Source organism: Lepidochelys olivacea (assembly GCF_965140295.1).
Source record: "Lepidochelys olivacea isolate rLepOli2 genome assembly, chromosome: 6".
In the NCBI taxonomy this organism is placed as follows: domain Eukaryota; kingdom Metazoa; phylum Chordata; order Testudines; family Cheloniidae; genus Lepidochelys; species Lepidochelys olivacea.
Window position 1 is genome coordinate 17,301,755 of NC_140416.1, and position 27,191 is coordinate 17,328,945.

At 46.2% G+C, this 27,191-nt stretch overlaps 1 protein-coding gene across 2 annotated transcripts in view; it reads right to left on the reverse strand.

Moving 5' to 3' along the window:
• Positions 1 to 5,214: 5,214 nt before the first annotated feature.
• The window catches only part of LOC311521810 (ribonuclease inhibitor-like), a 35,078-nt gene continuing 13,101 nt past the window's right edge, over positions 5,215 to 27,191 (reverse strand). For both annotated transcript variants that reach the window (XM_084630422.1, XM_084630421.1), the window contains exons 2-10: positions 20,352 to 20,457; positions 18,257 to 18,427; positions 16,087 to 16,257; positions 14,611 to 14,781; positions 13,491 to 13,661; positions 12,759 to 12,929; positions 10,650 to 10,820; positions 8,257 to 8,427; positions 5,215 to 6,062 (exon numbers count right to left, since the gene is read on the reverse strand). In XM_084630422.1, coding sequence (XP_084486548.1) covers positions 5,975 to 6,062; positions 8,257 to 8,427; positions 10,650 to 10,820; positions 12,759 to 12,929; positions 13,491 to 13,661; positions 14,611 to 14,781; positions 16,087 to 16,257; positions 18,257 to 18,427; positions 20,352 to 20,457 — 1,391 coding nt within the window. In that variant the 3' untranslated portion in view covers positions 5,215 to 5,974. The remainder of the gene's footprint in view (positions 6,063 to 8,256; positions 8,428 to 10,649; positions 10,821 to 12,758; positions 12,930 to 13,490; positions 13,662 to 14,610; positions 14,782 to 16,086; positions 16,258 to 18,256; positions 18,428 to 20,351; positions 20,458 to 27,191) is intronic.

A 27,191-nucleotide genomic window follows, 5' to 3' on the forward strand; every position in this document is an offset into this window, starting at 1 on the left:
GTTACATTCAATTTATAGTTGCTACATTATATATCTGCTCTCCAGCTCACTGCTTCAGCAGTGACTTGTCTTTGGTTCCTAGGTTTTTTTGGTGGAAGATTGGGGGCAGGAGAGAGGAAAGAGATAGTGAGCAAGTGAATCATTGATACATGTAACCTCTCCTCTGCTTGTTGCACTAGCCATGTCATCAGCTCTTGCACAAGAAATGCAGAACTCTGAGTTCAGGTGTTGGCACAGAAACAGAGGAAGAGCTGATTATTCCCTTTTTTTACTCACATGACCTGTTAATTATAGGACAGCTGAAATGGTTATGTATAGGGCTAGATTTGTGCCTCCACAAATCTGTGTCAAGCTCTACTGACCTAGGACCATACCAGGGAAGGAACAGTGGCTCAGGGAAGACAACTCCCACCCCTAGCTAGTTTTATTTCTGGCCAATAGAAGCCAAAATGTTACCCCCTCCCACTCCTCCTACCTGGTGCTTTGGGGCTGTAAAGTTAAAATGCCACTCAATTCCCACCTGCCCTGGAAGGGTATAAATGAGCACACAGCACCCCTTAAACCTCTAGACTCCAGGTCAGGGGAGCCTGTGCAGAGGTATAAGGGGCTTTCTTATTCCCCTACCTGAGTGCACACTCTGAACCACACTTTAGCCCTTAGAGCATTTTAGTTGCCCTTTAAGATGAACCTATGGAGCAGCAGTGAGGTTGCTGCAGCCCTGAGCCCGGCCTGGAGCGACTCATATCCATCATTATTGGCTGCAGCAGAGGAAAGAGAAGGTGTCTGTGCAGTTAGGTTACTCTGCACCACTGAGCACAAACTCACATGCTCCCAGAGGCTGGGCTGCTCACAGACCATACAGCGCCCGCTGGGCTTTGTTGAGAGCAAGGGCGACGATACAGCTGTGACGGCAGAAAAGAAACAGAGGTTCAGCTTCAAGGTGGGAGGTGGACAGGGAACATGGCTTCAGCTGCTGCTCTCCCAGTGCGCAAGTATCCAGCAGCTGCAAGCCCTGCCTGAACGAGCACCGGCGTTGGTACCCTTAACTCAGGAAAGGGCTCTGCTGGGAGTTGAGGGGCCTACTATAATAGAACCTCAGAGTTACAAACACCTTGGGAACAGAGGTTGTTCATAACTCTGATATGTTCATAACTGAACAAAAACATAGGGAGGACTTGTGGCACCTTAGAGACTAACCGATTTATTTGAGCATAAACATTAGCTGGAGCTCACGAAAGCTTGTGCTCAAATAAATTGGTTAGTCTCTAAGGTGCCACAAGTCCTCCTTTTCTTTTTGCGGATACAGACTAACACGGCTGCTACTCTGAAACCTGAACAAAACATGATGGTTGTTCTTTCAAAAGCTTACAACTGAACATTGACTTAATACAGCTTTGAAATTTTATTATGCAGAAGAAGAATGTGGCTTTCCTTTATCTTTTTTCATAGTTTATGTTCAACACAGTACTGTATTTGCCTCTTTTTTGGTCTCTGCTGCTGCCCGTGTACTTACAGTTCCAAATGAGATGGGTGGTTGACTGAGATTCTACTGTAAAATATCCCCTTCCACCTGATTTTGCTGCTGAGAAACTGCCTCCCACCCCCCCCATTGCCCACTGCAATTGGGACTGGGGGAGGGAGATACTTCCTAAGCAAAGAGAATTTTGGTCAAGTCCCCTGCCCCCATGTTGTGAACTAAGAAAATAAATAAAGGGCAGGAGTATATGTTACAGAAATAGGACTGGTTTAGTGCTCTCAGAGCTGTGATACAAAAAATCAGCAGCATTATGTGCTCACTAATGAAGTGAATTACATTCACTCAGCCCTGGTCTACACTAGGGCATTAGGTCGTATTTTGCAGCGTTAAATCAATGTAAACCTGCACCTGTCCACATGATGAAGCCCTTTATTTTGACTTAAAGGGCTCTTAAAATCCATTTCCTTACTCCACCCCTGACAAATGGATTAGCACTTAAATCGGCCTTGCCGGGTTGAATTTGGGGTACTGTGGACACAATTCAACTGTATTGGCCTCTGGGAGCTATCCCAGAGTGCTTCATTGTGACTGCTCTGGACAGCACTCTCAACTCAGATGCATGAATGTTTGCCGTTGCTCTGAAGCAGGGAGGTTCGACGACACAGCTTACAGGGTTGGCTTACAGGAAGCTAAAAATCAACAAAGGGGGTGGCTTTACATCAAGGAGTATTTCAGGCAGAACTTCACGGAGGGTTCCAATAAGAAATGGTGCACCTAAGTTATTGTTCTTATTGGAACAAGGAGGTTACTCTGGCCTCTGATTGATACATAGCTAGATTTACCTTGCTGCACCTTCTCTGGGAGTGACTGCAGTGTGACCTAGAGGAATGAGTCCCCTAGACGGGGGGGAGGGGGAGGTTTGCAAATGAGTACAAAACAAATCTGGTCTATTTCTTGCTTTGATACACTATCTTTTACATCTTTGGCTGGCAGCGGACAGTGGAGAAGGACTGCATGCCAACCACATCTCATGGCTGGCAGGAGATGGTACAATAGGACTGCTAGCCATCCTTATCTCTTGCCTGCCCGGCAGAAGATGATGCAATAGGACTGCTAGCAATCCATATCACCTGCCTGCTCACCATAAGATGGTTCAATAGGACTGACTGCAGGACTAAAGAGAAGGACTTGATCAAGTTACTCCAATTTAGTCCCTGCGCCCATGTCTGCCCAGGCGCTCCAGATTGACCTCACACAGGTGACCAGGAGCACCTTGGACATGACGATGACGGCTACCAGTCCTATTGCACCGTCTGCTGCCACAAGGCAATGGGTTGCTGCTGCTGTGTAGCAATGCAGTACCACGTCTGCCAGCACCCAGGAGACATACGGTGACAGTGAGCTGAGTGGGCTCCATGCTTGCCATGGTATGGCATCTGCACAGGTAACTCAGGAAAAAAAGGCGCAAAATGATTGTCTGTCGTTGCTTTCACAGAGGGAGGGAACGGGGACCTGACGATATGTACCCAGAACCACCTGTGACAATGTTTTAGCCCCATCAGGCATTGGGATCTCAACCCAGAATTCCAATGGGCAGCGGAGACTGCAGGAACTGTGGGATAGCTACCCACAGTGCAATGCTCCGGAAGTCGACTCTAGCCTCGGTACTGTGGAAGCACTCCGCCGAGTTAATGCGCTTAGAGCATTTTCTGTGGGGACACACACACTCTAATATATAAAACTGATTTCTAAAAAACCAACTTCTATAAATTCGACCTAATTTCATAGTGTAGACATACCCTCAAGCATGCCAGTAATAGCGCTTTGGGAGTCAAGTTACCATTGTAATAAGACCGGCAGGGGCAAGGTGAAATAGTGACACCTAGTGGTTAACTCATAGGAGTCATACAGAATGGGTTTACGCCACCTGAGGGTGTGTGTCTGCTTAGAGTTTAAAAAAAATAAAATCAAATCTCCCAAGTAACTTGCAAACAAGTCCAGTTACTTTGACTATAGACCAGGACGTCCTAATGTGAGTTTACTGGATTGACTATTTGCTTCTGAAAATAAGATGCAACGTGGATGACTATTTGCATCCACAATTTGTTTGTGGTACAATTACAAAAGCAAGCTCTAGAGGTCAAGCTAAGGTCTGCTTTAAATTCACCCAAGCAACTGCACAACCTGCACCCTCAAAACTACTGGCCCCTATAGTTACCACTTCCACAGTGCCCCATATGGTATCTGGCTATCTCCTCCCACTATCTAAACCGAGTCTGGGACCTTTCCTCTGTCCAAACCATGCACTCTCAAAACCCTGCTCTAGGCTCAACACTTCTCCCTCGCTTAAACTGAATGAGTCTTCAACCAGATCTGTCTCAAGCACCCTCCTGTAACTAGAGTTTGTGCTGCATGCAGCCCCACAGCCCAGGTCTACTTTGCCCCTTCCAAAGCAGGCCATGCACATGCAAAGGGTGGGGACCCAGAGTGTGAGCATGAGATTGCCTCCATTTTAGAGGATTTGGCCCCTATTAAAACCAAGAACTGACTAGTCTTAAGGAAGACATCCTGAAGGTTAGTCACCACACATGCAGCCTGTCCTGGAACATCCTTGCCCCAGATTCGGCCCTTGCTTGTGTAGGCTAAACTTCCACTGAAGTGGCACTGGATTCCCCTTTGCTATCACAGGGGGTGCAATTTGCACCATTGTGTGGCCTCATGCTGCTACTGCCACCCTCCCTGAGGCATGGGGGTGGCAGAAAGCATGTTTCGGTTGCAAAATTACAGACAGAGTTTTGTAACAAGTCTTCATGGTGCTGAGCTTAGTTAGTCCCTTCCTTGGTTGTGAGCCTTCTGGCCAGCTGTGGCTTCTCCTTGTGAAGGGAGATTGTAAGCACCATAGGTCACGAACACTTCCTGCCGTTCAACAATCTCTGGAAGCCACCATTGAACAGTTATGTTCATGAGCATTAGTGTGGAGCCAAGGTGTTTAGTCAGGAAAACACTAAGGGGGGAAAAATAGATTTATCTGGGCTTCCCTCTCTGTGTAAAGGCCACTCTGTATTTGGGCTGCATGGTCTGAAGCTCCTTTGGTTGTCTCTTGTGTTTATCTTCCTTTCCCCCACTCCAGCCCTTGCTGTTTGTATCAGCAGGGTTTTGAGTGCACTCTTGAGCGAGGGTTCAACAGCGCAGGAAGTTGCATTCCCCACTCAGGCAATTTATTTTTTCACTTTGGGATTAAAAATAAATTGCCTAGGGAGGTTGTGGAATCTTCATCATTGGCAAGTAAGAGTAGGTTAGACAAACACCTGCCAGGGATGGTCTAGAATAATACTTTGTCCTGCCATGAGTGCAGGGGATTAGACTAGATGATCTCTTGAGGTCCCTTCCAGTCCCATGATCCTATGAAAAAAATATCAAAAAGTGAAACCTAGACTATCAAATGGGTACTAACAAGTTATTTTCCACAGGACTCATTGTAAGCCTTAAGTCTTTGCTTCACACTTTGCTCTTCATGGATGTTCTCTGCTGCCACTGGTTTATTGTGTGCCTAAGTTGATATATTTCTATTGAAAAAAATCAAGGAAAGCCATTAGTAGTGTACCAGTTCTGAAGGCAGATTGGCCTTAAAGCAGTTAAAAGGTAGGTTGAAGTTGTAGGTCAAACCACCTTTAGTGTCCCTTCATCACTTGCATCAAACATAACATTCAGAACAAAGTAGAGAAATAAGAATCTCATTCTTTGCAATGAAACTTTATTACAATGATATTTCTACAGAGCTACTTTTGCCAGAACAAGTCAGAGAATTTACTCCCTTTCAGTTTAGCAGAGAGAGCATCATTTTTACTTGTAATAAAGAAGCTTTATAGATTTCTTTCAAGAGAAAAAAGTCCCAGTATTAAGTGAGCACCTACTCTTATCAGCCTTGTCTAGGGGTTTCTGCCAAGGTTACTTTCCCAGGGGAAAAACTGACCTCTTCCAGGAAGAGTGCATTATTTCAGTGTCAATATTTTTGCTTTGTTCCTGGATACTTTCCCCCAGAGACTCAGCAAAAGCGCCATCTATGGAATACTAGACATTCACCAGGTGGTTCTGGTTTTGCCAGCTCTTTGGAAGGGAAAACTTCTAAAAATCTTGATCGACCCATTAAATAGGCATTTTAGAGCTGCCCCATAGGCATTTTAGAGCTGCTCCTATAGGCCAGTTCTTGTAAATGCCTAGTATTCTTTACCTCAGGGATAGAGATGCTCTGATGAAACTCTGAAGCTCTGATGAGCCTCAGATTGGATACATTCATGAATACACAGCAGGCTGCCAATTCCCTTGAGGGACATTGTTCTGCAGAGATTCCATGAATTTATTTTTGGTAAAAAAAAAAAAAAAAAACATTCTACATTGAACTTATTGGTTAACTGCATATATGAATAGTTCAGATAAAGAGGCAGAAACAGGGAGAGGACAGTGCTCAGCAGATGGTCACATCTGAAACTGCATCACTCAAAAAATAATCTTCAATCCAGGTTTGGACTCTTCCAGGACTTTCAGTTCATCATCCACTTCAGAGCTCAAGTAGATGTCGTACAGACTGAAAAGAAAAAACACAGCAGTCTCAGCAGGCATGCTATCAAACCAAAGAGTGCTGGAGAGCAAAGGCAGTTACCTCTGGGGAGAAGAAGTGGCAAAAAGGAGCCAATTAGGTTTGAGCCAAAACTGCCTTATTGGCCTTTGCTATTCTGCTAGTCCTGGTTCAAGACCAAAGTCCTCAGGCAGAGCTGTTAAACCAAGGGTAGCCTTCAGCTGTATTAAGTTGTGAGCAAGGCTACTGAAGGAGAGTCATACAACTGGATTTGTTTCTGCCTAGCATGGTGTAGCTTCACAGTTCACTGAAGCATCTGTCACTAGGAACTGCCAGACAATCAGATCTGTGATCCATCTAATCCAGGGGTGGGCAAGCTTTCTGGCCCAAGGGCCACATCTGGGAATAGAAATTGTATGGCAGGCCATGAATGCTCACAAAATTGGGGTTGGGGTATGGGAGGGGGTAAGGGCTCTGGGGTGGGGCCAGAAATGAGGAGTTATGGTTGCAGGAGGCTGCTCTGGACTGGGATCGAGGGGTTTGGAGGGCAGGAGGGGATCAGGGCTGGGGCAGGGACTCAGGGAGAGGCTCAGGGGTGCAGGCTCTAGGTGGCGCTGACCTCAAGTGGCTCATTGGCTGCGGTTCCCAGCCAATGGGAGCTATGGAGGCAGTTTAGAGAGCAGAGACCCCTGGCTGCCCCAACGCATAGGAGCTGGAGAGGGACCATGCTGCTGATCCCGGGAGCTACGTGGAGTGGCCCCCAACCCTGCTCTCCAGCTGGAGCGCTGGGGAGGGGGTCTGGGGCAAAATGGCTTATAGTTTGCCCACCCCTAACCTAATCCAATATCCCCTCTCTGACAGGAGCAAGAATCAAAGGAAGTTATAAAAGTAGAATGGTGTGAGAGTCTGCCCCCCACACAGACCTCATCCTAGTCTCAAATAGTTAGAGATGGGCTTCAGGCTTAAGCAATATGTTTAATGCTTCTTCCAATATTTATCAGAACTCTGGATATTCTTGTCATCTGTATAAAACATCCAATCCCTTGAGTCCTGACAAGGGCTTGGCCTCAATGACTACTTGTGGCAGAGAAGTCCTGTCTTTTTATGCATTGAGACAAGTAATTCCTTTTATCTTTTTTTTTTAAGTTTCCCCATCTTTTATTTTCACAATGGTCACTGTCAGACAGGATATTGGACTAGGTAGACCATGGGTCTCATCCATTATGGCAGTTCCTCTGTTCCTAGGAGGGGGGAGATGGTCTGGTTAAAGAGCAGGAGATGGGATTAAAAATAGCTTCACAGCCTGGAGGAGTTAGGGACAGGTAATGTCCCACTGCCAAGACCTTTACATTCTGCTATTTCAATTCTGGGGCATCCCCATGCAGACACAGGGGCAGCTGTCTCAGCCACAGATTGACTAAAGGGCCTGTCCATGCTACAGGTACAAGAGAGGGTGTTACTCATCTGGTCAGATTAGTCCCAGGCTGAGTCATGTCAGAGGATTTAAGGGAAAAAGTCAGCAAAAGAGATTTTTTGGGATATGCTCCAAACATAAATGAGCTCACTTCACATAAAAGCCAAGGTCTCTTTCTTCCCCTCACCCTCTCCTACTGCAGGAGTGGTGTCCACCTGCTTGTCCCTTCCAGCCCTAACCCATTTCCAAGGATAGAAATAAAAGCCTGCCACCAAGACTCCCTTCCAGAGCCCAGTCACCTGTGTCAATGAGGAGCTCATGCAAGTCCCTCCAGCTGAGGGGCAGGCAAGCCAGGTGAATCCAGTTACTGGGAGACCATGTGGAAGAGCAGGCTTCTGACTGGGGCCATGTGATTGGCCGCCACAGTTATTGGTTATGTGGCATGGGACCCAACCCATGCAATTGAAAGCTGCAGTGTGGACAGGGCCTTAAAGGACCAGGCTCAAGTGTTTTCTGTTGACCTGTCAGAGTTTAGTCTGGTCTCTAGGGTCAAGGGCAGTAAGCCATTGTACCGGGAACATGGGCAAACAGCCTCAAAAGGGCAGGCAGCTTCTGAAACAGCTGATAGAAGTTTGCCTCCTGCAGGAAGTCATGGATTCCCATTAGACACTAACTTCCTTAGAGCAGGCTTTGCTCACTGCCCTGTCTCCTCTTGGAAGCCCCCATTCGCCTTTTTAATTCTAAGACACCAGCACAGAGCCGAGGGAATATAAAGCGAGCACCACGTACACGAGTTGCTGTAGTTTGCAGTTTGGATGTTTCAAGGATTCACACAGCTTCTTCACACCTTCGTCCTCCAGTGAATTGTTACTCAGGTCTAGCTCTGTTAGGCACGGTTTGGAAGAGAGGATAGTGGCCAGACTCCCACAACAAGCAGCTGAGAGACTGCAGTTACCCAACCTGCAGGGAAAGAGGAGCCAAAATAAGAGGAGTACTGATTTAGAGTCACTTTGAACTCTGGGCTGTTAGGAGTAGACATCCCAACCAGGACTGCAGCAGGCAGCAACACCATTTGTCTTTCTGCCGTTTCAGAGGCTGGCACATAGGATAGCTTGTGTGTTTTACATGAAGCATGTGCTCCCCCTAAAGACACCAGTGCTCAGGCCCCTTTGTGACTACTTGTTGCAGGCAATCCCTTTCTTCTGGCTCCAGCCATAGAAAGAGTGAGAGCACATTGCCATCGGTTTGCAGGATGTGCCCTACAAGTTTTGGGGCAGTATTAGACATTCGTGATTAAATTCTGACCTCTGCTACATGGAAATGCCAGGTGTAACAGAGGACAGAATCTGACCCTTCCCAGCTAATGAATGGGCATAAAGCCAGCCTATATTAGGCTTGGTGAGTTTTGATGTTGCACAAATGGAGATCTCTATTGCACAAGATTAGTGTTCCCACACCTTATTTCCACTCTTGTCTGCACTCGTGTGATCTATCAGTAGATAGCGTGTTAGGGAACCCAAGACATATCCAACTTGTAGACCAAAACAGTCTGGTGAATCTCTGTTGTAGGGAAAAATTTGAGTTTTTGCAGCTGGACTGAGCCATTAGGCTATTCTCTCTCTCTCTCCTTATTACACTGCTAGAGGTGGTGACCAAGCTAACAAAGACCAGACTAAACAACATTTACAGATTATTACTGGGTTATTTACAGATTCAGAACAGAGGCAAATTGAAAGGAGTTCCTTCAAGAAGCCAAGGCTATTCATAGATATTAAGGTCAAAAGGGACCATTATGATCATCTAGTCTGACCTCCTGCACAATGCAGGTCACAGAATCTCACCCACCCACACCTGCGAAAAACCTCACTTATGTCTGAGCTCTTGAAGTCCTCAGATCATGGTTTAAAGACTTCAAGGAGCAGAGAATCCTCCAGCAAGTGACCTGTGCCCCATGCTACAGAGGAAGGCGAAAAACCTCCAGGGCCTCTTCCAATCTGCCCTGGGAGGAAAATTCCTTCCCAACCCCAAATATGGCAATCAGCTAAACCCTGAGCATATGGGCAAGATTCACCAAAGGACCAGTACTTCAGTAAACACAGGAGTAGCTCAAACTAAGTTTATAGTGCTAGAACCTTAATTAAGAGCCCACCCCTTGGGTTACTTGACATCTATTGGCCTTGAGATTCAGAGGTCACCCAATCAAACTCATAGCTCAATCTGCTGGTCCACCTCTGTGACAGAACAAATGACCTCTTGGCACTCAGTCCTTCCCATTCAGAAGCTGATTTGCTGAGAACTGAAGCCAAAGCCTCTGTCTCTCAAGATCCTTTCTAGTCTAACCTACAGGTTCTAGAAGCCATGACTAAAGCATCCATGGTAGCCCCACATGATTCCATGGCTCCTGCCCATTTGGCTTCACTGGGTGCAACTAGAGCCGTAGAGTACCATTCCAGTGTTGTGGCATCGGGGGTGGGGAGGTGGCTGCAGCATTATGTGTCGGGAGTACTAAGCCAGTTATTTACACAACTTTAGACCTGAGGGGGGAAAAAAGGGTCACTGGCTACTAATAGTCAGATGTGGACAGTTCTGCTAACAGTTCCACACGGAAACTGAACAGCTGCTTGTTCTGGGAGGACTGAAACAGTGTAGAATTTGCACAAATATGCAAAGAAAGCAACACAGACATGTTACCTAAGTTAGGATTTGTACTCTAGCAGTAGAACACAGGAACTGCCCGATACGGGTCAGGCCAGTGATCTGTCTAGCCAGGTATGCCATTGACAGTGGTTAGTACCTGCTGCTTCAGAGGAAGGTGCAACAAATCCTGCAATTGACAGGTTTGGGATAACCTGTCCCCAGGGAGATTCCTCCAGCTCCCCTTTACTTAGTGTGTCTTATGCCCCAAAGACAACATTGGAGTTAACATTTGCTAGTTCTTATCAAAGGGCCAGTTTTAAGTACAAGGAAGAATCTGTGGGAAATGAGAACTTCAAGGGAGACTGTCTTCCCATGAATGCCAACAGCATTCTGTTCCCAGCCATAACTGCTATAATTGAGCATCAGTTCTCACTATTTGGTATTTTGTAACGGTTTCTTCATAGCCTCTGTGCCTTATCTCCATCCACCCCCATTCTTTATTGGGCAACCAATATCTGCAACTGAAAGAGAAATAAGTTACTTACCATAGAGACCGTAAGTTACAGTTGGGGTTCATCAGTCCTTCACAGATAATTTCAACCCCTGCATCTCCTATCTTGTTTCCACCCATATGCAGATCTCTCAAGGTCTGGTTTGTGCCAAGAACAGAGCTAATGCTCTTACAGCAGGCAGTGGTGAGACCACATTCCCTTATCCTGCAATGCAAAAAAGAAACCAGATTTTCAGGAGCTGAAAGACTGATTGGATGATCTAATACAGGAAGTAGGCAAACTGTGGGCCGCAAGCCCCGCGCCACTCTTAGAAGCAGCCAGCACCATGTCCCTGGGGCCCTGGAGGGCAGAGGACTCAGTGCGTTGCTGTTGCCTTCAGGCACCACCAGGACCCCAGGGACGGGAACGGGGAACTGCAGCCAATGGAAGCTTCAGGGGAGGTACCTGGAGGTGTGGCAAGGGCAGCAAGCAGAGCCCTGTGCCCCCCCGCCCTCATCCCCCACCCCCAGGGGCTGGCAGGGACGTGGTTCTGACCGCTTCCTAGAGCGGTGTGGCATGGGGTCAGGGCAGGCCAGCAGGGAGCCTGCCCTGGCCCCGGGTGTGCTGTTGCCACCCCAGAGCCACTTTAGGTAAGCAGTGCCAGGCCGGAGCCTGAACTTTTCCTGCATCCTGCCCCTCAACTCCCTGCACCTTGCCTCCTGCTGCACCCTCCACCTCAACTCTCTGCCCTGAGCCCCCTGCACCCTAACCCCCTTCCCTGAGCCCCCTCACATGCCACACCCTTCCTCTGCCCCAATCCCTTGCCCTGAGCCCATTCCTGCACACAATTTCTCCACCCTGATGTGGCCCTCGGCCCAAAAAGTTTGCGTCCCCCTGATCTAATAGGTCTTCCTCTCCCATCTTTAACCTCTATGGCTGCTGACCTCACCTGAATGCCTCAGGTCCTCCCCCTCACGTTAGTGAGTAGAGTTATTTAGACAGGATGGGACTACATTCCTACTGAAGTCTGGGTCTTCTGTCCTTTGCCATCAGTGATTAGATGTACTATTTTAAATCACCCATGTGCTTATCCACTCCCCCAGGTCTGAGGCTCAATTGTCCCGTTGCATCATACTAAAAATTACATCCACCTCAAAGAATGCAAGATCTTTGCTCTTTTGAGGCACACAGCTGCATGAGAGATTAGTTCACTCTGAAAGGGATCACTTAGAGACATACCTCCTGTGTTGAAGGTGAATGGTGGTATCTCACCTATTCCTAGGTTTTTCTCACCCTCTCATTCACCTATCTGTGTAAACAGTAACTATGCTATTCTTTTGGCTTAGATAGTAGGAAAGGGTTATTTCACTTGTTAAACCTTCACACAAAGGGACAGTTCTCTTCCTACCTCAGATCATGTGATGCCAGAGGACCTAGGTCTGGAAGGCTACACCAGGTAAGTATAGAGGTGGAAAAAGAGAAGTTCATGTAGGTAGAACCTTCTGTTACACTTTGACTAAAATTGCCACCATCGGAGTACTGACTTCTTTAAACCCTTTCAAGGGGGAGCCATGTATATTTATAGTGCAGCTAGCAGACAGATTTCCTTCATTGCTAAAGGCTATAGCTTTCCTTGGTGAACACATTCACTCCCTCTCTACCACTGAAGAAATCCCGAAACACTTGGTAGGATTTAGAGCTCCAGCCTTCAGGCTTTTGAGCAACAGAAAGCCATGGGAAAGCTAGGAATCCAATACAAAAACAGGAAACTAGTAGACCCAACATCCAATTTGCTGTTAAAGCTGCCCTTTCAAATGTCTTTTTCCAAGTCACTGAATCCTTCTCTCAAGTGAATTAATTATACTTAATGGGTGGGCTCAAACTTGACGATGCTCAGTTTCCTAGACCTTGAAAATCTCCCCCATGACCTTTCAAAAAAGTTACCTAAGGGTTTTTAGGAGCACTAGTCCCATTGACTTTCAATGGGCTCTTTCCCCAGAATCCCTTTGGGGCCTTGCTAAACAGAAGAACCACACTACCCTTAGAGGGCCTGAATCAGTTAGGATGTTTGTGTGGGCACTGCTTAGTGTAAAAGAGTTATTTGTTAATAAAACTAAAAAATTAGGACAGTGAACATTGTAAAGGAAGCCAGCAGCAGCTTACCATAGTGCCTGGAGTTTAGTTTTTGGATCCTTCAGTCCTTGACACAATAGCTCCATTCCTGGGTCTCCCAACTCGTTACCAATCAGGCTCAGCTCTATTAGAGACTCTTTTGCACTGAGGACATGGGAGAGATCCTTACAGCCAGCCGGTGAGACACCACATTCCCATAACCTGAGGAACACAATAGGAATATTGGATTCTTCAAGATTTGCTTAGGACTTTATATGCTGATCTGGGGTGAATCCTATTTTTACCCAGGGTGGTAGAAATGCAGACCAGTAGAGTCTGTCTTTTGAACTCTAAGAGGCTTGTTATAGGCACACACATTTACTTTACAAGTTCCTTTGGTGTGAGCAGCCTTCTCCTGCTTACATCTTCCCCTTTCCTGCATTAGAGATAAAAATCTCCTTTTTTAAAAGGACAGAAGGTAAGTTGGGTATCTAGTGTTGTACAGAAAACTGAATAGAACAACAGAATGCTGCTGTAATGAATATTCAGTCGTGTCCTCCTTCAGAGGATTTGATCATTTACTGACCTCACTGTGCTTTCCTGCCTATTCAGTAGTGTTCTTCATCCAACCCTCCCTGAGAAAAGGGGTCTGAGGTGCACCCCTGCTTCATAAGGGATTTGTTGACCAGGAAACTCTACATATCAGGCAAGATTATGCCAGCATAATAAACACAGATGATTTGGAGGCTACCAACTTGTGCAGATTTTAAGCGTTTCCCTTACCATAACTTCTCTATTTTAGAGTTGGGATTCAGTAGTCCCTGGCACAGCAGTGCTACACCTGGATCTCCAATCTTGTTCTCTCCCACAGACAGCTCTGTTAGGGATGGCTTCATAGCAAGAACAGTGCTGAGATCCCCACAGCTAGCAGCTGTGATATGACAGTTCTCCAGACTGTGGGGAACAGAAGAATCAGATCAACGTTCAGCAGTTGCTGCTCCATAAGTCAGCGTATTAGAGGACATCCACCATCCTGAATACGATCGGGAAGAGACTGCAGGCCAGGTCCTCAGCCAGTATGAATTGGTGAAGCTCCACTGAATTCAGTGGAGGTATGCCAGCTGAGGATTTGGCCCATTATTCCCCCAGAAGAAACCGTTTGCATCATCCTTCCTCAACGAGCACCATAGTTCCCTAAAACCCATATACCATGTATGTAACCGATAGGCGATTTGCATGGGCCGTTCTTTATGTTGAGGATCCCTCTTTAAGGAAGTCCTGGGCACAGACAAAGCCAGGGGAGTCCCTGAGACCATAACTCCATTAGACCCATGCTGGGATGGTGAGCTCATGGCTGCTGCAAACACAATGGGTCTCCACATGGCTTCCAGCTGATGTGATAAGCAGATTCTGCAGCCTATACTGCTCTTAGGGCAGGAGTGCTCTGCAGATCTAGATGTGGCAGGAGACTGAGATCTTGCACCAAACTGCCTCCGTGGACCTTACCCCAGACAAGGAGTGTATCGCAGCAGACCACTTTGAAGAGATGTACACTTTGTTATTCTGAAGAAGCATTCAGACCTAGTTGAATAGTAACTGGTGGGAGACTAGCTAGAGCTGAGGGATAGTAGCTTCCCCTCCCAAATAGGTGCCAAAGGACATTTTCTTTGCAAGTCTGGTCCACAGTGACCCCACTGCCATTACCATGCAGTGAAGGGTGAAAGCCAGCTCCCTGAATCAAGTGCTAAGCAGAATTTAAGGCAGCAGAGTTTTTGCAATTTTTCATGGCAACACAGATGCACCTGGATAAGCCACAGAATTTCTTAAGTATTCCTGGCAGCAAGAGAATGGCGTGTCTCTGTAACAGCAGAGTTAGAACTGGAGGGAACCAGCTGTTACTTACTGTAGCGACTGTAGCTTACAGTTGGGATCCATCATTCCCTGACATAGCACTTTTACTGCTGCATCTCCCAGTTTGTTGTTACTTATGTTGAGCCCCTTCAGGGAGGACTTTGTGCGCAGAGCGGAGCAGAGCATCTCACAGTTGTCAGGCGAGAGTTCACAATACTCTAACCTGCAAAAAGAAAAAAACCAGAGCAAAACAGGAGTCTTCATCCTGCCACTCAGCTCAGATAGGTCAGCAACATGGAAATCTTGTCCACAGCCCAGACACAAAGACTGAGCAGAGAGTTTACCAGTCAGCCTGTTAAATATATAGATTGCTCATGACTTTTCACAGGGGGAGTCCTCAAACCTCAGCAGCTAAATTAATAGCACTTCCATGCTATTGCCAGGGGGCTTCAGTCAGTTTGATTTGAAAGCATCACCAGATGGGGTATCTGCTCAGTTTCAATAGCAAGCCTTTCATAAGATTACATGCAGGTTTGTTGACAACCACTGTTTAATTCTTGAATTGTAAGAGAGCATACAACCACCACTGCTATGTCTTTCTGAAGGAGGAGACGAGTTAGTTTCTCCAGCTGGTAACCTTTAGTATTATCAGATCAGAAACCAGACTAGAATCAAGAGCAATAAACTGATCAGCAGCACTCCTGCTGGTTGTGGAACAAGTTTCTGCTCCCTGTTCTTGACTGGGGTTTGATCATAGAACTTCCAGGTCATTCTGCATTGATAGGCACCCACCACTATTTATTAAGTAATGTCAGAGGGTTGTTTGCAGTGGACAAGAGCCTCAAGTACTGTGTAAATGGTATGCACCTAATCTCTACCCACTTCGCCTTCCCTATAATATGGTTATGGGAAGAGCCAGACTAACCATCCATAACTCTGAGAAGTAGATGGGTAAACTGGAGGACAAAAAGGTGGTAGTTTGTCCTTTTGAGGAAGGAAGCAGCAAATTCTTCATGACCAGTTAATTCCTGGCCTCTGCTAAACAAGGGTCTCAGTCAAAGGTGGTTTCAATATGGAGACCTATCCATTGGTAGTTGGATTAAAACCACTAATTTGTCTGAATAGTCACAAACTATGCTCCATGGAACATATCCCGATGATCCAATGAATGCAACTGAGAACTGAGTATAAAGTGGTCAACAAAGATTTGGAGCACGGCTGAAACCACTGAACCTACCATGAGAATAGCTTTTGGTCACTACCAATCTGGGCTTTATTGAGGTGGTCAGACTAGAGACCAGTCCACATCATTACAAGGCTTTGGGACCATCCAATCCCCACTAAATTGGTTTACCAGAGATTTCCTCCCTGCAGATATTCACTTTTTTGCAGCTGGAGGCAAATTTACTGCTGGTTACAAGAGATGACAGAACTCCACTCCCCAACCTACCCATCCATCTGAGTTTTGTCGAGCACCTTGCAATGCCAAGCACAGATGGAAGAACCAAGGAGGCCAGTGCTTACTTACTGTAGCTTCTGTAGCTTACAGTTAGGATCCATCAATCCTTCACACAGCACTTTTACACCTGAAGATCCTAGTTTGTTATCACCCAGATGCAGCTCGATCAGAGTTGGTTTTGTGCTCAGAACAGAAGAGAGATTCTTACAACAGGCGTCTGTTAGATTGCAGTTCTGCAGCCTGAGGAAGAAAAGAAACCAGCATATGAGGAATAGAGTTCCTCAGAATTCACCATGTTTGACTGGTGTATCCTCCAGTATTTGGCTTCATAATACACTGCACCACTACAATGGATTATGCTTCAGTGCCTTTACAAAGAAAGCATCTGCAATTCTACCAAAATTATTACATGCCAAGATAAATACTATGGTAGGGCCAGACCCAATAATCTCTGCCCCAGTTAAAAATTTTAATCAAGTAGTTTTAGAGTTGCAGTAACAAGGGGCTTCCATGTTTTGTTTTTTAATAAACTTCTTGTACAGCAGCCATAGCAGAAAAGAGAATTTTTCCCATTAAATAATGACAAAAATTCCAATACATCTATGCAGCAATGTTGTTCTACATAGGACAAGTCTAAGCCAAAAAGAGGCTATTCCCAGATAGAAAATAAGGGACTCTTACCTTCCATTGACTCCCTAGAGTGAGGGCACAGTAGTCAAAAATAAAATCTAAGCCAAATATTGGCTTAAATCCCCTATTGCTGTGTAGGTGTTAGATATGCTCTCCTCCACAGTGTAGCTACTGTATCCTGCAGGATATACCTGCTCTCAGTGGCAGCAAAGGGCTGAGAAAGGTCTCTCTCCAGTGCTGTTTCTGGTATGAGTGGTTGCAGGACAGCTGCAACTTTACCAAAAAGGGGGTGGATTTAAATCACTCAGAGGAGCCAATAACCTGTACAATATCTTAATGGAGTTCTGTCGGGAAGTTCACTTTTTAGAAAAGTTTGAAGTTCCGGATTTCATCTTTAACACATTGCCCGAGGTAAACAGTGGACGTTTACCATGCACTGAACTGCCCACAAAACACAAACACCGCAACCTAGCTTAGGAGAGACGCTAATGATTTGTGATTGGCACTCTTGAGAACTTGAGGTTTAAAAAGACTATTTGAAATGTGACTCAATAACTACTTTTCCATTCTCTTGGGGAAGTATTAGATCCATTTATTCCAAGGCCTATCTTAAAAAAAAAAAAAGGTCTGATTTACTTATTTTGGCTCCCCACACCTGCAATTTTTTTAAATTGCTCTTCTCACTAGAGGACATATGACATTTGAAGCCCACAGAACTGTTGAGGGACCAAAAGTCATCCTTGTAACAATTTTTTCCTGCCCACCAGGTAAACTCTGGGAGGCTGCCAACTGTCTAGACCTTATCTTGGTCTTTGAAGTGCCAAGATCCATTTATGTATGATAGTCTTGGTGGTAAACAAGTGAGCAGAAAAGATTAAAGCAGCTAAAAACCAAAATATATGTAGCTATTGGAAGAGTTCTCTTTGAAGACTGGTTTCAGAGTAGCAGCCGTGTTAGTCTGTATCCGCAAAAAGAAAAAGGAGTACTTGTGGCACCTTAGAGACCAACAAATTTATTCGAGTATACGCTTTCGTGAGCTACAGCTCACTTCATTGGATGCATTCAGTGGAAAATACAGTGGGGAGATGTGCATCTGATGAAGTGAGCTGTAGCTCATGAAAGCTCATGCTCCAATAAATTTGTTAGTCTCTAAGTGCCACAAGTCCTCCTTTTCTTCTTTGAAGACTGGAGGGGCTGGGATTTGGGAGGTGTTAAAAGCTGCTATAGACAAGTGGTTCTTGCTCTGTCTTGAGCTGCCCTGGCCAAATGATCAGAGCTGGGAAAAGTCAGCCAATTTCTAGTCCAGTTAGGGATCAGATTCTCCCAGTCATTACTCAGGAAGTGTTTGAAGTTACATCAATTTCTTTTCCCTACCAATAAACGAGAAGCAATTTGATAAGAATTCAGGGTTTTCTGAGGAGTTTACAGACCACAGTAAATGTAGGGCCAGATCCTCAGCTGGAATAAATGGGCCTAGCTCTGTTGAAGTCAGTGGAGATGCATTATTTACCTCAGCTGATGATCTGGCCCCAAGGGTTGAGTTACTCACAGTCCGTTGATAAAGACTAGTAAGAGTTCTGGTGGTTGTGTTGCACTAGTCGAGACTTACCAGAGTTTCTGTAAGTTGCAGCTTGGCGCCATCAACCCTTTACACATCAGTTCCACGCCGGAGTCTCCCAATTCATTGTTATTCAGTGTTAGCTCCATCAGGGACTGGTTTGTACTGAGGACAGAGCCAATATCCTTACAGTGACTAGCAGAGAGATTGCAATCATCCAGCCTGCAGGGAAGATAGATGGCATTAGTCCTAACTATTCATTCTGCTCACCTCAGTGACTGAAGATTTCCGCATCAGAGATGTATTTATTAAACAAGATAATGGTTTATTTAGACCTTAAGTCAGTCCCTGGAGTGTATCACTGAAAATCCACATGCAGCAGCTTGTTGTGCAGACAAAGCCCACTCCACTACCCAGGCTTGGCAGGATTCTCCTGCACTACTGGGGCTCTACTACTGTAGAAGTGGAAGTGAGATTCTGCCAGAGAGACTGAATGGAACTCCTCCATCTGTGCTGCTTAGAAGATGGCGTGTGCCCCAACCCCCTGCAGCCCACAGAGCTGCAGTTAAGCTTAGTTTCTTCACCAACAAGGTAGCCAGTTCATCAGGCAGCAGGAGTGCACCTGAATCCAAAGGTCCAGAGGGCAATGTATAAGCTTTCAGGCAGACTCTGTAGGGACACCAAATGCTGGTCCTTTGCCAGGCTTTCCAGTCAGAGAGAGCCTTCCAAGGAATCTGCTCTGGCATGCATAGCTCAGAGACTCTGCCCACATCCTTGTTTCCTTCCTGGCAATTATCAGCTGCTGTCACCTTCTCAGCCTCTATACCTTGGGCAGCCAAATCTCTGCTCAGAATGCAGCTCTAATCACTGGCACACAGCTGAGGTTCCCTCAGGGCATCCCATACCCAGGGGAGGACTCAGGCAGTCAGAGTTAGTTCCACATAACTCACATATAAAAGGCCCATGCAATTCTTCCCAAACCAAGTTACCCTCAATCTGCTGCTCCCTCCCCACTAGCTTAATGCTCATTTTGCCCACCCAGAGGAGCAAGAGGTCAGCCCAAGAGTGCAGATTCCCAGCAAGAGGAGGTGGACCAGTGTGGAATCAACCCTTTCTAGCACTCTCTAACTCCCAGCAGAGCACTCACTAGCTGACCCGGCTAAAATGGAAGATACATACTCTGTGGCTGCCAGAACATGTAGGATTAAAAGTGAAAGGGATGGAGACTTTCCACTGGTTAAAATGCTGGTCAATTTATAGCATTTGGTAAGACTGGTCATGAAATGCCATAAGGGAGGAGTTTGACCAGCACTCCCATCAAGGGACACTTTTTTAGCCTAAAACCCACCTTTTTGGAAGGAAAGAAGACAGAGACACCAGCCCCCTGCAAATAAACATTCTGCCAAGGAAGACAGGAATGCCAGAACAGTGGCAACATATTTAAATAGTCATTGAAGACATCACTACTATGGTGTTTTTGATCTATGCTGAATCTGAACCCAGACAGAGTTCATACCAAGGAGTAGGTTTCTTTAGATAAGCATGTCCTCTTGAGCTTCCTACATAGAATGAGCAGAATCCTTTCGTCGTGAGCAAGTTTGCAGTATCACATAGCAACACTACTGCAGTTAATATTGCCCCTGAAATGCAGAAAACATTCTGTCCCCTTCCCCTCTCCCTCCCCCACCCAAAAATAGTCATGTGTACTCCTCCCTCCACCCGTTAGGGCAGAGGTTCTCAACCTTCTTCTTTCCTGAGACCACCCAAACATGCTATAAAAACTTCCCAGCCCGTCTGTGACACTTGTTTTTCTGCATATAAAAGCCAGGTCAAGCATTGGGGGGTAGCAAGCAGGGCAACTACCTGGGGCCCCATGCCATAGGGGCCCACAAAGTTAAGTTGCTCAGGCTTCAGCCTTGGGTGGCGGGTCTTGGGGCCCTGGGCTTCAGCCCCAGGTGGTGGGGCTTGGCTTTCTACTCTGGGCCCCAGCAAGTCTAATGCTGGTCCTGCTTGGCAGCCTCCTTGAAACCTGCTTGTGGCCCCCAGACCTCTGGTTGAGAGCCACTGCTTTAGGAAACTATTCAGCTTAGTTGCTATATGGTCTCTTCTAGAAAACAAAATAAAAAACAAAACAAACTGGTACTACCTGACAGTTTTGCTTGTGTTCATGGAAGATTTAAGCTCAGTCCATCTCGACGCACTCATCTCTTCACACTGGATGTCAAGGTCCATTTTAAATGCTGATGCAAGATCTGAAGATTTAACAAGACTACCCTGAGTAATTTCTGAGAAACAGAACAAACCCAGCATTCCCTCTTCAAACCCAACCAGTTATGCTTGGGCAGCTGGATTTATAACCCTCTTAGCCACAAGTTACAGTTGTGCAACTTGCCCTCTTTACACATGGCCTATGTTGAAAGGTTACAGACACCAATTCCACATTTGCAATGTGGAGATATATCTGATAGTGGCCAGACTAACCCAGCAGAGGCCCCTATCTGGTGGCTGGAAGGTATGTGCATCCTTCAGAGTTATTGAAACAGACAGTTAGCCAAGACCCTTGTGGTTTTTAGGCAACTGTTGGACCCAGTGAGAAGAGAGGGAGGCTCTTTTTGATTATGTGACAGTGTGCACTTTCCAAAAGCAATGGGTGCCATTCTTGTAAATATTGGACTGGTGGCTGAAGGGCACAGTACATGTGTGTACTTCAGGGAGAACATGGGAAGTCTGATGTGAGTCTAGGACCTAGTGATCTCTCCTAAGATTACATATGGAGAGGAGGAGAGTCATGGGAACTGACAGGTTCCATGTTAACAAAAAATATCTCAGCCAAAAACCAAATTACTGGAACGCAAAGTTCATGGGGCTGGAAGGATCCAGCACTATTCAGTCATGAACCAGACTCCCACCAGTTTACCTGGTGCAGACTGCAGAGCTACGGGCAGTGGGAGACATTCAGATGGCATCCTCCAGGGGGCAGTGTGTCACTTTTAACTTACCAACCCCCTGCCTGTACACTTAACAAAAGCAGGTACCACACAGAGCAAAGGTAGTGTTTGAATTGTTTGCATGAACCAGGATACAGCAACACTGTAGTGTTGGAAAGGTAATACGCACCATTAAGTGGACGGGCACATTTTTTGTCGTTTCTGTATTTTTATGTTCAGCTGTTGGTGTCAGCCCCAAAAGAGCAATTCTGAGTTACACACATGCAGTAAATCTGTATTACAGGTCAGAGAGGTTCCACAGTCCTTATACACAATACTTTACAATAGGTAAAAATATGCCAAAACAAATAGCTAAGCCTCAGCCCATAAATCTTTTAGTTTAACAGGCTGATCCTACAAACCAACTTACTACCCGGGAAAGTCCCATTGGGCTATCTGGGTGTACATTTGGCTAGCTTGTTACCCTACACCTTGTGTAAGTGACTACACAGTTTGACTGCAGTGCAGAGTGGGTGACAATGCCCTCATTCTGATTGGTTAGTGGAGGTGACTATACACCGGGGTGGACAAACTTTTTGGCCCAAGGGCCACATTGGGGTTGCAAAATGGTATGGAGGGCCAGGTAGGGAAGGCTGTACCTCCCCAAACAGCCTGGCCCCTGCCCCCTCCCACTTCCCATCTCCTGACTGCCCCACCTCAGAACCCCCAACCCCCCCTGCTCCTTGTCCCCTGACCACCCCTCCTAGGACCCCCCACCCCTAACCACCCCCCTGGGATCCCACACCCTATCCCCTGACTGCCCCAACCCTTATCACACCCCTGCCCCCTGACAGGCCCCCTGGGACTCCCATGCCCTATCCAACCCCCCGCCCCTTGGACCCCTGTCCCTAACTGCCCCCTGGGACCCCACCCCCTATCCAACCCCCCTGCTCCCTGTCTCCTGACCACCCCTCCCCCTGAACCTCTGCCCCATCCAACCACACCCTGTCCCCTGACTGCCTCCGGGGACCTCCTGCCCCTTATCCAACTCCCCCCGCCCCCTTACCATTACCAAGCCGCTCAGAGCGGTGGAACAGGCTTATTTGAAAGCCTGGGAGGTGGGTGGGTGCAAGCCATGCAGCCCGCACAGCGGCGTGGCTGTGGTGGAGAGGCCAGGGGCGAGCCTCCCTGGCTGGGAGCTTCAGGGGCCGGGCAGGATGGTTCCATGGGCCGGATGTGGCCTGCAGGCTGTAGTTTGCCCACCCCTGCCATACACGATGCAGTGATGAATCAGACCCATAGAAGTCTAATCTACACTAGCAAAGAAGGGTGTTTTTTAGAGTTTTATTTGAAACACCACTTCAGCTGTGTCCATACCAGGCATGATCACTTTTCAAATAGTGTTAGCTAGCTGTGGTCTACTCGAAGGGGAGCATAGACAGTGAGCAACTAACATGGTTTTGAAGGTTCTAAACTGGATCTACTCTAGGTGCCAAGTGGTGTTTCAAGTCATGTTTCCTAGGTCAAGTTCATTAGCATTTTCCTCCCACACTAGCCCAAACCAGAGTGGAATAGTTAGGAGCAAGCACTACGGACTATAGTGAATTCTTCCTCACACTTCTAATTCTATTCTCTCCATATCATTTTTTCCTAACATAATGAAAGATGGAGAGAGGAAGTTAGGGATCCCAAATAAAGGGGAGTTTTCGCATAAAGGAGAGTCTGGTATCAATGCACTGCCCCAGAGACGGACTCTTAGCACATGAAGTATGGTCTACAACAGTGAAGTCTTACTAGAAAGCATAATTAATCCCTCTAATGAGGGAATGGGAGTACGCTATTGTTCTAAGTCTAGCATACAGTTCCCAGCATCTGTGTTACAGGTAACTACTACTACATAGATTCATGTTCTTAAAGCTCACTCAGAAGGAACACAAAGAAAAGGAGGACCTGTGGCACCTTAGAGACGAACCAATTTATTTGAGCATAAGCTTTTGTGAGCTACAGCTCACTTCATCGGATGCTTATGCTCAAATAAATGTGTTTAGAGACTAACATTTATTTGAGCATAAGCATCCGATGAAGTGAGCTGTAGCTCACAAAAGCTCATGCTCAAATAAATTGGTTCGTCTCTAAGGTGCCACAAGTACTCCTTTTCTTTTTGCGGATACAGACTAACACGGCTGCTACTCTGAAACCTGTCAGAAGGAACAGACACTGCTAGCCCCACAGCTGACACAGAACAGTAGAGCGCCACTATTCTCAGTTGAAGTAGAATAATCAATACCAACTGAGACTATGACTTGTACTGACTAACATTAACAGCCATATTTACCATACACACTGCATAGTATTCACCAACTCTCCCAAAACAAATAGGCAAAAGCAGAAGCTTGGAAGGCAGGGATTCTACTTTTTATAAGTCTGTAACCCATCTCACTGCCATAATATTGAAACCTAGTTAGCCAAAGGGATTAAGTTTCTGTGTACAAACCAAAAAATTATCTGCAATCCCAAAACATTCAAAATAGTAAGTGGAGAAACAAACATACAATATATAAAATAGAATCATCATAATAGAGCAAAACCTTCCCTGATTCCCCATCCACCTTCTCTCTGAGCTCAGAGATTCACTCAGCCGCTTTTGAATCCGAACAGAGCCAAAGACGCCTAGGCCAGAGCAGCCGAATTTATTGGCCCCCAGACTAGCTTTTTCAAAGAACCCACCCTACTTAGCAAGCTCATCCTTCTTGGTCACCATTATAAAGGGCATGTGATTAAGGTATTCTTTTCCCCTGTGTGCCACATTATAGCTGAAGATGTGGGCAATTAGCGGTCTTCCTTTACAATAAACTCTTAATGCTAGAGTACAGCTGACACCATACATGTCTTGTTTTAGTTTCTTTTGGGGGTGGGGGGAAATTAGTCTTTTGTTCCTTCCTTTGGTAAGGGGATGAAGGATTCTGACGTGTTGGGGAAAGGTGTTGGAGTTCATCTCTCCAGCTAATTATCAGTGATATTTATGGCCCTGCAATGAGTACTCTGTGAGATCCCTGTGGTCCCTAGGGAGCTCATTGTGCAAGCAGGGCTTAGGTGGGGAGCTAAAAATCGCACATACAATCTCTCCCCCCACCCCCATGTTAAGTAACTCCTTGTTTTCATCTCTCTCTAATATGCTTTTCCCTTACCTCCTCCTGTCCCTTTAGATTTCTTTTCCCACTTGCTCCCCAAACCCACATTATTTTTGGCCTTTATTCTTCCCTCTTTTCGATCTTCCTTCTCATCTATGGGGAAAATGAGAGGAAACAGTGTCCTCCTTCTCTTTCTTCCTCCACATATCTACCTGATGAATTCTCTCACAATAACATGCTCTGCCACTGCTCTGATCTGCCTGCACTTGTTTTGTTCAATGACTATTCTCTTTCTCCTCCCAGGACTGTTCTCCCTTCTCTGCTTACCCAGAGACACAAGAAAGGTCAGGCGTGACATGATAGTGAAGTAGTCTTTGGGCCTGACTTCCAGAGGTGTTGAACATCTGTAGCTCTGACTGGCTTCAGCTGGAGAGAAGAGTGCTCAGCATTTGTGAAAGCTAGGCCCTAGCTGGTTGAATCCTGTTGCTTCTGCTCCCCCCCCCCCCAATAGGAAAGTTAGGCTCCTAAATACCTTTGTGAGCATGTGCCAAAGTGCTCTGGCCAGGAGCAGCTTAAAAGGTGGTTCTCTGCTATTAATGGATAGTGCCTTGCACCTATTACTTGTTTTTTCCTCTTTTAGCCTGTCTCTTATCTTAGCTAGAGGGGGATGATTTAGGGGTCTAAGCTTCATGCTTGAAATGCCTAGGCTCCCTGATCAGCAGGGATGACTCAGCCACTCTGTCTTCAGAGGTTGAGCAACTGAACTCCATGCACACGGTCTCTCAAAGTGAGGCTCTGCCTGCTATCTACAAGCACTGAAAAGCCCAAGTACTTTTCCATGAGAGAAAGGGGCGGTCCTAGTGTCCCTTGTGAAAACTCCAGGGGTGTGGTGGAAACACTTAAGCAATCTCCTGTGTATATAACTACAGGGCATTAGTCATGCTAAGGGTATGTCTTCACTACCCAAATCGGTGGGTAGTGATCAGTCTATCGGGGATAGATTTAACAAGTCTCATCTAGATGCAATAAATCGACCCCAAATCGACGCCTGTACTCCACCTTGGCAAGAGGAGTAAGCGAAGTTGACAGGGTAGCCGCCACGGTCGACTTGCTGCTGTGAGGACAGCCAGGTAAGTCGAACTAAGATACTTAGACTTCAACTATGTGAATAGTGTAGCTGAAGTTGTGTATCTTAGTTCGAACCTTGCCTCCCCAAGTGTAGCCCAGGCTTAAGTCACCAACTGTTTCTCTCCTCCCCCTTTTCCCTTTCTATGCTTTGTTCTATCGCCTTCATTCCTTTTCCCGCCATCTGGCTTGGCTCCTCTTGGTAAGTGCCACCACCCCGTTCCTCCCTATATGGTTCTAGTCTCCTGCCTTCAGCATGAGAGCTCCACTCCTGGGATTTCTGCACAATCGGGAATATTCCTACACTAGCTCTTTCTGCGCTCTGAGATCCTGATGATGGGGCACTGCCCGATAGACGGGAACAGGCCCCTATCAATTCTCCAGACTCCCTGGTCTCCAAGCGAAGTGGAGGATCGTCCCACAACTTGGGAACTCAGAGGGGGAGCTCCCATAGGAAAGGTGGAGCAATTGTAGGAGTGACCTAGGCTGGACTAACCAGGACATTTTTTTTTTTTTTTAAACTCTTCTGTCTTATTCCCTTTTTTACTGTCTCATTACTCCTTTCCCTGGCTCCTCTCTCACCATGCAATTTGTTGCAGTGTTTCCCCTTTGCTCTCCATCTTCTGCTCCTTTTCCCCCTCGGTGTGTGTACATCAGGAGTTTCACTCTAAGAGTGGGGAGTCAATTATTTTTATTCTCTACAAATAAGTGCGGCCACCTAACACAGGAAGTGGGGGGTGGGAGGAAAGACACTTGCATAAATTCAGGCTTGAATAGAGACTGGGAGTGGCTAAGTCATTATGCAAGGTAGCCTATTTCCCCTTGTTTTTTCCAACCCCCCCTGCCCTCTCAGACGTTCTGGTTAAACTTGGATTTATGCTGGAAATGGCCCACCTTGATAATCATACACATTGTAAGGAGAGTGGTCAGTTTGGATGAGCTATTACCAGCAGGAGAGTGGGATGGGAGGAGGTATTGTTTCATGGTCTCTGTGTATATAATAAAAAGAAAAGGAGTACTTGTGGCACCTTAGAGACTAACCAATTTATTTGAGCATGAGCTTTCGTGAGCTACTGAAGTGAGCTGTAGCTCACGAAAGCTCATGCTCAAATAAATTGGTTAGTCTCTAAGGTGCCACAAGTACTCCTTTTCTTTTTGCGAATACAGACTAACACGGCTGTTACTCTGAAACCTGTGTATATAATGTCTTCTGCAGTTTCCACAGTATGCATCCGATGAAGTGAGCTGTAGCTCACAAAAGCTTATGCTCAAATAAATTGGTTAGTCTCTAAGGTGCCACAAGTACTCCTTTTTTTTTTTGCAAAGAGATTAAGTGTTCTCCAACTGGTTTTCGAATGTTATAATAATTCTTGACGTCTGATTTGTGTCCATTTATTCTTTTATGTAGAGACTGTCCAGTTTGACCAATGTACATGGCAGAGGGGCATTGCTGGCACATGGTGGCATATATCACATTGGTAGATGTGCAGGTGAACGAGCCTCTGATAGTGTGGCCGATGTGATTAGGCCCTATGATGGTGTACCCTGAATAGATATGTGGACACAGTTGGCAACAGGCTTTGTTGCAAAGATAAGTTCCTGGGTTAGTGGTTCTGTTGTGTGGTTGCTGGTGAGCCATTACCCTCTGATCCCACTGAGGGTTACCAAAAGAAACTACACCATTTGCTTAATGGCCCACCTTGATTATGAAATTGTGTTTTACCCATTTACACAGCAGAAAATTTGGCTTTGTTAATAGCCATGAATATTTACAAAAAAGGTAACTTACACAGCATCCTATTA